This window comes from Manis pentadactyla, chromosome 18 (genome assembly GCF_030020395.1).
Source record: "Manis pentadactyla isolate mManPen7 chromosome 18, mManPen7.hap1, whole genome shotgun sequence".
NCBI lineage: Eukaryota > Metazoa > Chordata > Mammalia > Pholidota > Manidae > Manis > Manis pentadactyla.
Window position 1 is genome coordinate 26,043,259 of NC_080036.1, and position 12,151 is coordinate 26,055,409.

Genomic DNA, 12,151 nt, shown 5'->3' on the forward strand with positions numbered 1-12,151 from the left:
AGAGGGTAGAGCTCCGCCAGCCCGTGTAACCACGTGGAGGAAGGCTTCTCCTCCAAGTGCCCCTGTTTGCACTGCTCTGTGACTTATCTGTGTTGGAAACATTACAGATTTTGCATCGACTTGCTGCGGCAGTCGGCCTACCTTTGCTAGTACACTTTCTAAGCATTCTCCAGAATGTCCATCTTGGATTTGTGGAAGACATCTGTATTTTAGCTCCAATAAAATTAACAGTAATTAATGTTTATCAAGCATTCATTATCTTAAGAGCCTTGTATTTATTAACTCTTTATCCTTACAGCAAATGCATATGATAGGGGCTATGAACCCCATTTTACAGTTGGAGGCACAGAAAGGCTAAATACTTGCCCAAGGCCACATAGCCACTAATTTTAGGAGCTGGTATTCAAGCCCAGGCAGCGTAGGTAACAGAGTTGGTCTTTTCATCACTGCCACGAAGGTGCATGACATCCATAAAATCAAATATACTGCCAGTCAGATCAGCTTGTTCTAAATCATTCCCACATCCTAGGGTTACTACTGTCATTCCTGTCAGGGGGTTCCAGGAACCCTGACCCACAATCTCCAGCTTAGAACCTAGGGCCTCGCCATCAGCTTCCACACTGCCTTAGGTCCCCCACAGGTGTGTCGCCTGGATCATGGCATCCTTGCCTTTGCATCCCCTGGACTCCATCCCCACCAAGACTCCACTCTGACTTTAAGTGAGTCATCCCTGAATCAGACCACCACTCAACTGCCTCCCCTAAACATTGTCTCCGGACAGTGCTTCTACTTACTTAGATAATGGAGTTCCACATCATCTCCAAAGACCCACCTCACCTAGGTGGGCATGTGTTTGCCTGCCGGGTTCCTCGTGGTTTGCCCTAATCCACTTCCTGCCTAACTCCCAATTCCCATTAAGACTTCATTCATTCATTCGTATTTTTATTGGGTGTCTACCAAGTCCTAGGCACTGTGCTAGGCACAGGAAGAACAATGCAAACAGGGAGACACACCCCTGGCCCCAGATCAATAGGATCGGAACACTGACCCTTCTGCAATCCCATCCTTCCTGTGTCTGAGCACATCACCTTCCCTCCAAATGAAAGATCTGAAAACATTTCTATTTTATTCTGGAATCTCAACCTCTTCCTCTTTTGGGTCTCAACACTTTAATTCCAGGTTTCCCCTCTAATCTCTTAGTGTTGTCTGATGTTCTGGGAATGGCATGCTGGCACCAAAAGCCCCACTTGTCAAAGCCAGTGTGAAGGTGATCTCAGAAGCGTGGAGTCAGTGACCCAGAGGAGGAGAAGGTATCCGTCATCTCTCTTGAGAACAGAGAACGAACCACTGTGGCACTCAGCTGCCGAGATGTTTGTTTTCTTTATCTAAATGTGTAACAAGAAATTAGGCAGTTCACCTTTGCAGATCATTTGCATATCACTTATGCAGGAGGCAGATGGCCCCTCTTTAAGAAATGAAAAATGAAAAAGAAGGAATATAAGGAGGAGTTTATCTCCGCCTCTCCCCTGGCTCTTGTAGACACGCCCTGGAATCTGCATCAGACAGGGGAGTGCAGACACACACACACACAGACACACACATACATGCATGTGCCCCTGAATTATCTGCATTGGGCTGTGTTAGGCACCAGGAACCAGCAAACTCCCAAGCCCAGCACACCTCAGTAACCTACAACAGCAGAGAGGTGCAAACGTCCCTGTTTTGGTGTCAGCTTGCAGGGAGAATCCTTCAGTGCTCTTCCTGTCTAATAAATCACTCATTTCCCCTGAGCCTCAGCCAGTGCACCAAACAAAAAAATTGTTCACAAATCACTTGCACTCCACTCTAAGATTCAAGAGCAGGACTATATAAACACTGACCAGAACTGGCAAGTACTGATGACCCAGTATTCCTACCTAAGTTCAAACCTTGGGAAGGAGATTTTCCAGAGGTGGTCAGTTTAAAGGCCCTGCTGTTTTGGAGCAGCTGCATGATTCCAGTTTATTTCCCAGTGGTTAGGAGATCCCTATCTCTGACCCAAGAATTGCATCTGGAAATAAGATTATTTGGGGGATTCTCCTGCCTTGGGTGTGACCAGAACTAAGGAGGACAATATAAACAATAGCTTGTCTGTAAAAGCTGTATTCTAGGCTCTTTACACAAATTAACTTGCTTAACATCAAAATAACTCTATTGAGAGACCATATTTGCCCTCAATTTTAAAATGGCGAAGTTAAATAAACATTAGGAAAAATGTATTAAGGTCCCATGGTTGCTAATGGTGGTATTAGGATGTGAACAAGATTACATCCAAATACAGAATTCTCTTGTTACCCTGATGTCTTCCAATACAGAAAACAAGACTTTAGAGTTCATTACTGATGTGACCTCTGGCAAATCTACTTCTGTCTTTTGTCTTGCAGAAGGTGAGGGGCAGGGGGAGTTGTGTATACATTAGGATGCTGTGAGCAACTGAACATAAAGATATGACACAAGCTAATCTTTGAATATGGAGAGCATGATGCCTACCCACCGTCGGTGGGAAGCGCAGTTCTCCGATGGGTACCATGGTGCACAATGGTGTTTTTATTGCAATAGCCATCCTTTCTTAAACTCTTGCTTCTTTGGGACCAAAGACATATGTCTTCAAGCCAAATGGCCTCAGCTTACACCTGGTATAGAACTCATAAAAAAGGAACTGCAGATTACCTGGAATGTGGATGTTTTTCCCACCTCACTCTCCTTTCCTTAAATTCCAATCTGTTCTGGAGCAAATGCACATGAGATGGATTGACTCCTTACAGCTCTCCAGGAGTCCAGAGCAACAGTTCGCAGTTGTTAAAGCAAGAACACGGCAGTATCACTTGGAAATGTGATCGTTTTTGTTTTTTCATCTTTTAAATCAGAATCAAGAAATCCTAAGTGCACTCCCTGAAGCAAGTTTGAAAACTGAGTTTGTGCACAGTCTGGTCAGACCCTGGTGAAGCCAGGAGAGGCCAGATTGGTATATCTAAACATCCTCACATGGAACAAACAACGATGCATCCCCTGCTTTTATCAACACCAACATAAATTTGAGCTCAGCCAGACAGGTCAGTAAACTCCATTACACAAGAGTGCAAAGGCAATTAAACGGTGCCGGTTCCAGCTAGACTCAAGAAATCTATGATCCATGGGTCCTTAGTAACCACACCACTGCCTTTCTTGGAAATGACTGAAAAAAATTGGTCTGGATGCTAAAGAGAGACTTCGTTTTGATATTTCCTGGCAGGTCTGCCCTGGCCATCAGTCTGTGGCTACGGCTACATTGCACTCCCTTCTCCGTATCTGGGGGTCTTGGACAGCTCGGGTGGTTCAAGAAACTGCCCAGTTTGCTGGAGACATTCTACCCTCCCCACTGTTTGGTCTACTTGGCTTCTTACCCTCTCATGATTGTCTATCATCTGTCGTCCTTGAGTTGTACCACTATGAGAAAATAACAAAGGGCCATTCTCAAACATGCCACTTTTCTTCAGGCCATGGCTAAAGTGAAGTGTCTTGGACCAGTTTTAAAGTCTGGGTCATGTCCATCAGGCAAAGCCATCAGGAGCACCCAGATATGACTGATCTGTAGATGCCAGCTCCAAATGCCCAGACTTCTGGTCCACCATGCTCTGGCTAACAGAGCAGTCATACCTGGATCCTAACTCACATTATGATCATTCATTCCATACAAAGATGAGACAAACAGCTACCATTTCTCTCGACCTCCAAAGCATCACCCCACCCTCTTTATACCCCCTATCCAAATGCCTCACACATTTAAGGTCCCCAAAGTTAATCTCCCATCTTTTTCAGACATCTGCCTCCCCATCAGTCTGCAGAAATTATCCCATCTCTGTATCTCAGGATGTACCTACATTTCCCCTTTTGGGGATAAATGCCCACTGGTCCTTTCCCTGGCAATAATAAGACTGTCAGAACTACTCAGTGATCCATGGCAAGGAGATTCCCAAAGACTAAGGAAAAAATAATTCTGGGTGCAAAATAAGACACCTCTTAATGAAAAAAGTAGACAACTGTGTGGAAGTGAAACTGAATGTGACGTCCCCTCTCGCAATCAGAAGGCTTTTTCTAAGGCCAACCTGCACCTCCCTCCAAAGCTGGCAACAGGAACATCCTCTCTTGCTTCATCTTTCCTGAATCATTGGGATAGTTCTGGTCAGCAATACGTTAATTGGACATTTTTCCCCTTTACTTTGGGTTCTGCCTTCTTATCAAGATCCACCTTTAAAGACAAGATAAGCCTACATGGTCCCCAGGTGACTTCAGAGAATAAAAAGTGGTGTGGGTGGGACCGAGTTGGAAGATGTTAAAATGTAGAACCAAGCTGAGCTTGTCTATGTGTGCCCTTGGGTGCACACATATATATATATGAGTCCGTTTACATGGAGAATGAGTATTAATGCAAGTGAGAACACAAGGCACATGTCAGTGCAGTGTAAGGATATGGTTAAGTTAAATGTCCAGGAGGAAGGAAGGAGTGAACTATCAAGAGAATAATAAACAGGTAAGTCAAAGTACAGGAGTGGCCACAGGAAAACCTGGGTGTGGGTGTGCATGTGCGTGATCCAGAGTGACAGGGCTAATGGACATGACGCAGACACATAAGCACGGTGCTAGCTCGGCCGCTGAGTTCTGCAGCAGGAAAAGCCACCTTACCCTGTAGTAATCAGTGCTGTAGACATCTCTGGACATGCCGAAGTCTCCGATCTTCACCAGCAGATTGGCTCCGACCAGGCAGTTCCTGGTGGCCAGATCCCGGTGCACGAAGTGCTGGGATGCCAGGTACACCATGCCCGAGGCAATCTGACTGGCGATGTGGAGCATCTGGGAGAGCCCCAGCTCGCCTTTCGCCTGGCGTGGCTGCCCGTCCACCAGGATCATAGCATCTGGCCCGTGGGCCCTGTGAGGGGTGAGGGGAGAAGGGGTGGGGGCAGAGAATTCAGGAGATCAGTGGGAACGGCCTTCCCGAGCCCTTCTTCTGTGGAACGCATCACAGAGTCACAGACACCGATGAAATCTCCCTTCTCAGCCTCCTGTGTCCTATTTCTACTACCCAAAATTATATTATGAGTGTGGATATGGGTAAAACGCTACAATCAGATTCCCAACGAAGATGGTGCAGACACGGGATCGGGGAATAAACCTACGCCTTTAAATATTTTACCGCTATCCAGGGGTTTCCCAAATTCTAGATGTCTATTGTAGAATAATTCATGAAACAACTAACTCTTACGGAGCCCGTACCATGTTCCAAGCACTGCTCTCAGGATCTTAAATATATTGATTCACTTAATCCTCCCACCCCAATTTTAAGATGGGGAAACGGTTACAAAATGATCCAATCACCTGGCCAAGGTCACGGAAGTCCCAGAGTGGCCATATGAGTAAATCAGAAAGCGGACTGAAACCAGCCACGTGGCTTTAGAGGAGAGCTTTTTACTCTAAGGAGCATCAAGAGGGCTTGTTAGGTAGCTTCCTGTCCCCGCCCCCAGGATTCTGATTGGCAGATGGGGCTCAGTCATTTGCATTTCCAACAGCCTGCCTGTTCTGACATCACTGGTGCATCTCTGGACAGCAAGACTGTAGTCCCACTCCCAGCCTCTCCGTCATACTGCCAAGGGCTGTGTAACTTCTGTTGGTGGCAGGGCCAGATGGAGAAATCCAGTAACCGGGAGGCACAGGCCTGGGGATGCTAGCACCCACTCCAACCCGAATCAAGGGCTTGGATTTGTTATGCAACCACCTCGTCCTGTCATACCAGTCACTTTTAAAATTCACTCTTTTCTTCCGAAAGCCCAGCGAGCTGTAACCACACCCAGGGCCCTTGTTTATGACCGTGTGCGCCAAGGAGCCCTGGTGCACAGCAAGGCCTCGGCCTGTTTTACTCCTTCTTCAATTTCCACTGAAAGGCACCATTAAATATGAACACGCTCGTTTTATTATCTCCTGTGGGCTCTGTGCCCCTCAGCCCTCTGAGAGAGCTCCTGCATCAGCTCACAGGGAAGGGGGATCAGCAGGCAAACTTGCACCCCAGTGGACCAGGAGAATACCTGGAGCCCACCCCTCAAAACCACCAGCCAGGAGATATGACCGTGGGAAGGATCTTCTCCCTGCCTCTTCCTCTTCCTTTATACTGGGCATGGCAGTGGCACAGAGAGGCACCCAGATGGTGGCCCCTGGGGCTGAAGGCACTGCTGAATCCACAGAGAAGCCCTGGTAGGAAATACAGCACGGCCCAGGGGAGTGGATGACAGGGAGAGAAAGATCCTGAATACTGAGAAAAGGCAGTGCCTGTATTAAAAACTATCTGGTTCACAGTTTCGATACAATAATTTTAATGGTAGTAGCTACCTACCATTGACTGAACACCTAACTACGTGGAAAACTCATCCAGATATTATACAAATACAGTCATTTAATATGCATAACATCAAACCTGTGAAGCAGTTATTAATAGTCTTATTTTCTAAGGAGAGAGTTAATGTTTAAGATCTTGCCCCAGGTTGTGTTACTATGACCTGACAAATTCAGAATGTGAGTCTGAATCTGTCTTGTGATAAGCACTGAGTTTTCTAGGAAAGGAATAAATGTCACTGGGGAGCAGAGTTCAGGAATTTTAGAACTTCCTAGAGATACTTTCAATTCCTTTAGGGTCATTTTTGGAAACCTAGCTCTAAAGCAGAGGTCATTATCTGCTACCGACCCTTTCCACTTCCTCCTCAAAAGCACAGCGCCCAGTTGGGTGTCCCACTTCAAGGAAATGCTCATCAATTTTGGGTGAATGTGCTGGAGTGTTAACAGCCTACATCTGAACTCTGAAGATCTTGTTCTCAGCCATGGAATTCAAGGGGATTCAGAAGGCAGGAAAGACCACATTTTAAGTGTAGAGGGCCTGATCACTCTAACCAGCTTCCTGGGACTCTAGACTCTGAACCCTGGCACATGGTGGCCCCCCTGACTTCATGGCACTACTTGGAGGTGGGAGATGTGGGAGGCAGAGATGTGCTAACCCTGCCCAATGGCAAGATGCTGTCTTCTCTAGTAGGCCCCCCACAACTCCATCCAGGACTTCTGGCCGGGGTTTCAGTCTCTTACTGGAAGATCAAGGGCATCTCAAAATCTAGACAACCTTGCTCCAGGCCTGGGGAATCCCTTCTTGCAACAAATGCAATCTTTCCAGGACAGCGTTATCCAGTAGTAGAATTTTCTGTCAATGAAAATAATCTCTATGGCACAGCCGGTACGGTAGCCATGGGGTACAGTGTGTACTTGTGAGTGCTTGAAATGTAGCTGGCATGATCAAGAAACTCAATTTTTAAATTTTACTTAACTTTAAGTAATGTAAATTTAAATTCCAATATCCATATGTGGCTACCGTACTGGACAGCATGGTTCTAAATTTATCTGAAAAAATCTGCTCTTTTTTTTTTTTTAAAGTATCACTATCCCCTGATAAGCTTGGAACATTGTGCCTTCTTACTCATCCGCAGAAAGTCCGTGGCAAGAAGGTTTCCAGGAGGCATGTAGGGTATTAGCCTCACCTTGTAACACTGAGAAACACTGGGCATGAAATGAGAAAGCTGCTTGTTGCAGCACAGGAAGCCACGGCCGTGCAGCAGGAGGGGCAGTTGGGGGTGGGCAGGCCCACTGAGCCCCCTCCTTGGACCCATCGCACACCCCCTCTTCTTCCCCGTCCCCATTGGTCCAGGAGGAAGGGCACAGGTTGCTGCCACAGCATCCTCACCTTATTACCCCAAGAAATCAGGGGCAAAGCCCTAAATCCAGCTGCTCAGGAGACAATGCAGAAGAACAAAAGCTTGCTTCTCGTTCCCTGTCCCCAGGCTGATGTGTTCCCACGGACAGTGTGCCTTCCGGCTCCAGCGAGACCCCCAGGGGCTCGGTGGGGCTGGGGAGCGGGGGGGGGACCGCAGCCTTCGCTTACCTGAGGAACTTGTTCAGATCCCCGTGCTTCATGTACTCAAACACCATGATGAGGGGGTCCCCGTCGCCACACACGCCATAGAACTTGACGATGTGCTCGTGCTGCAGGTTGGTGAGCAGCTCAGCCTCCCTCTGGAAGTCCTTCCGGGCAGCCAGGGTGGGATCCTTCAGGGCCTGGAGACAGGGCAGGACGTGGTTCTTACCAACCAGAAGGCAGATGGCTGCCCACTTTCTGTCCATTTCTGTTCTCCGGGGGAAGAAACCTGGTACCATAAGGAAGATATTGCTGGTTCCCAAAAAATAAGATTTGAATCAGGGTTTAAAGACCATGAGGCTACATCACAACAGCCAAGCCTGACTCTTTCCTACTTTGACATTTTCATCCCTGAGGAAGCAGAAATTGACCTTCTGACGCTCACGTCCTGACTACCGGCCAGAGATTCAAACCATGTTCATCTCAGAGCCCTGGGCTTCCTGGGAGATTAGTGAGAACAGCCGGGAAAAGGGAGCTGAGAGGTGGGAGGCCTCACAAAGGCCTCTTCCCCTAAGGTTTCCTTGAAGAAATGGTCCCTCAGCTGCAAGAAAGAGTGAGGAAACCACTGTCCCAAGTGCTCTGACTTCTGTGTTAGCCTCAGTCCATAGCCTACCAGAAATCAGGCAGACGACATAAAAACATCTCCCGCCCCTTTCTCCTCTTTGATTTTAGACTGTGAAGGAGTGGAGTATCTTTGCAGAGGAATGCGAATGCTTTGGCTTCTGGAAGGCACCTGTGTCCTGTGAGTAGGGGGTTCAAGGGAGTGCAGGGGGGTAGGCAGGCCAGCAGCCGTGAAAGCGGCAGCTCATGGGCAGAAGCCTTAGCATCCTGCAAAGCCCAAGAGCAGGATGGAAAACGTGGGTGTCTGGTGGCCACTAAAATGCCACAGCTCAGCCCCTGTGGGAGTGGAAGGCCTGGTGTGAGGCGGAAGCACCAGACCGGGCCACTTGTCCCACGAAGATAAATGGGAGAGCGACAGTCAGGAGGCCGTCAGTTGTGAATATGGTTTTCCTGCAGCAGAAGAGGACGGTGAGACCAAAGCCGAAGACTGAGCACATGCGAGGGATGTTGGATAGGGCGCCGCCACGGGGATACGGCGATGCTGGTCATGAACAAGGATGGACCGTGGGGGGCAGGTCCATTTCTGCAGGAGGCACAGCCTGCACAGGTGTGTGCAGACCTATCGCCAGCCTTCCCACCCTCCCCTCGAGGTCAGAAGGCAAGTGGGCCCAAACACCAACCTGCTCCACTAACCCAGCTTAGCTACCTCTATAGACACGACACCAGGGATTGAAGGAGAGAGAGGGACGTTTGCACACCGTTTCCAGGTTTGTGCAAACCTAGACGGATGGGAAATTGGTTCACATTCTGACAGGCATGTGGCCTTTTCTGGTTATTTAAGCAGAGTGACCTTGCCTGTAGATCGGGCTGCATCTCTCTAGCTAGAGATCTTTCTCTTGCCCCACCAACCCCCAGCCGCTGAAATCCACAGGGCTGCCTCGCTTACAGGGCTGCAGGAATGTGAAGATGTGAAAACTGTATCTAGGAGGCCCATCAAACCTCTATCAGTCATTAGCATACATTAGACACAATGGACTCTTAGCATAAAAGGGCCCTAGCTATCATCTGCTTCCATCTGCCCATTTCTGGAGTTGGAGAAACTGAGGCAGCCCTGCCCAGGAATCAGCGCACATGCACACCTTAAATGACAAAAGCTTAGAGTTAAACTGGACCTCAGCAATCTCTTGGGGGTCAAAGTTCAATGGCAATGCTTCTAGAGTCTCGGTCTCTCACCCAGAGATCCAGCCCTCCTTCAATCTCAACCACTACCACCTTTCATTCTTTTCAAAATTCGACGGTTTCACCAAAAAAGTGTTTGATGACAGGAGTCTACCACTGACAAAAATGTTGGAAGCTATCTAATGTAGCTTTCCCAATTTACAGGTGAGAAAAACTGAGTCCCAAAATGGACAAGCCATTTGCCGAAGATCCTGTGAGAAGTAATCGTTTAGTCTGGAGCCCGAACCCTTCCCTGTCCAACATACCTGCTTGAATGGATTTATCAGAACAATTGGTCCCTAGGCAGGTCGCCAAAGAGAATGGTGTGTACCGAAGTTAGAGGATGTGGAAGGGCAGAGGAGAGGGTCAGGAAAGACAAGGACAGCAGGCAGGCAGCAGAGCAGAGCTTCCCAGGAAGCTGCCCAATAATAAAGGAAAGGCTTCCGTGTGTCCACCTTCTGCCAGAACAAAGACATGTGAGAAGCCTTCTTGCTATGGGCGGAAGAAGGCAGAGAGTCATGGAAAGTGGCAGCCTCTCTGTGACCCTGCTCCTTAGCTGCAGGGGCTGGGGCATGGGTATAGGATGACTGCCAGTGATTTATTTTCATGAGGAATATGAGAGAAAAAAAAAAAAGGAACCCAGCATGGGTGGGATGGGAGAATACCAAGATTTATGTGAGCACTGGATTTATGAGAGGGAAAGTAGATCAGATTTGGGGCCAGCCAAATGGCCTCTCTCCATCTCTGTAAATCATCCTCTCCCACAGTCCGGATGCCAGTGGCCGCCATTGGATATTTCCGTTCTCAGCTCCTGAGCAATGCCAGCCAGCGTCCCCAAGGCTGTTGCCCTCCAACAAGAGGCAAATAGATGCTCTTCATCTGAAAGATGAGGCACGAAGCAACTGCCATCTCCCAGGCTTCCCACGTGCCTTCTCCGAGTTTTCTCTCCACTTTTGGCTGGGTTTTCCAGCTCCTGGGTCAAACCTGGGGCTCCTATGTAATTGGCAAAGGGACAGGTGGGTGGCCACCATCCCCAGGGATTGATGCCATCAGGACCGGAGCAGAATAGTGTGGAGGAAAATCAGCTCAGAGACTCTCCTGTCCCTCTCTATAAGGTCTACCCCCAACACCTTCTGCAGAGCTGGGGAACTCAAAGTGGGTCACCAGCCAGTGGAATGGGACACAACTGTTGCTTCTCACAGCTACAGGGTCTTGCTAACAGGTCATGGAAGCCAGGGAGGCTCCTGGCTATGCCCTATGCACAGTGTTCATAGCACAAAGAAGAGCTCTGGATTTTGCCCCTCCTGCCTCCTTCTTCATCCCTCAAAGTTTGGAGACATCACCATTTCTGATCTTACCTTATGTGCATCAGACCTCATGTCCACCCAGCCCTGGGTTTCAGAGAGCTGTGTAATCAGATGGGAGGGAAGCAGCCTAAATGCATGAACATTCAAATTTCTCAACAGCTCCCAACTTCTTCCAAGCCATTTAATATCCCACCTTGCCCAGCCTAGGGGGTCTATTGCCTTCCACTGTCCTTTTCTTTTATTGGGGGAAGATATTTTAAAGGCTGTTGGGTTTCAGAGTTCATTAATATATGGAAACCCATTTTATATGTGTGGAAAACACACATTTCTAAATGTTCAAACACACACACACACACACACACTCATCAACCCTTAAGTATGCAATCACACTAAGACCTTTATCTTAGTCTCTCAAAATCCACTGTCACTTCTCCTGCTTGAGTCTCTTGAACAACTTATGAAGAAGGAAGATGGGTAATTATCACATACACAGGTAATCTTTTCCCATCTGTCTTTAAGCTTAAAACTGGCCACTGGTTTTCTGCTGTTTTCAAGATAAAATCCAAACTCCTTAATATAGTCATGGGCTCTAAATGTTGAGTCTCCCCCTCTCTCTCTACCTCCTCTACCTGCCTTCATTTATTACACTTCAGTCTCACTAGTCTTTCTATCCTTTGTACCTTTCAAGCTTTTATCTGCCTCAGGCCCTTTGCATGTGCTGTTCTGTTGGCCAGAAACACTCTCACCTGAGCTAAATCCACATGGCTGGCCAAATTAACTGGTACTGTCCATGATCTCTGAGGAACATACTGACTGGTGTTCATTCAACCCTGAACATTCACTGCTAGATGAATACTCAGAGAGACCCTTCTGTCCCAGAGAGGAGTTTACCAAGGCTCAGCTGTGATTGCTTCCAAATTCACTATGACCATTAGATCTGATAATGTCACCACTTAAAGTGATGCTATGTCAGGAAAACCAATGAAATAAGAGTGCACAGAGGGGACTGTTTTAATGGAAACTGATGATGAATACTTTAGAAATA

The 12,151-nt window shown here is 47.8% G+C and overlaps 1 protein-coding gene across 3 annotated transcripts in view; it reads right to left on the reverse strand.

The window, feature by feature from the left end:
- Positions 1 to 12,151, reverse strand: part of NTRK3 (neurotrophic receptor tyrosine kinase 3) — a 350,817-nt gene that overhangs the window by 45,706 nt on the left and 292,960 nt on the right. For all 3 annotated transcript variants that reach the window (XM_057494679.1, XM_057494680.1, XM_036931897.2), the window contains exons 15-16: positions 7,988 to 8,160; positions 4,702 to 4,945 (exon numbers count right to left, since the gene is read on the reverse strand). In XM_057494679.1, coding sequence (XP_057350662.1) covers positions 4,702 to 4,945; positions 7,988 to 8,160 — 417 coding nt within the window. The remainder of the gene's footprint in view (positions 1 to 4,701; positions 4,946 to 7,987; positions 8,161 to 12,151) is intronic.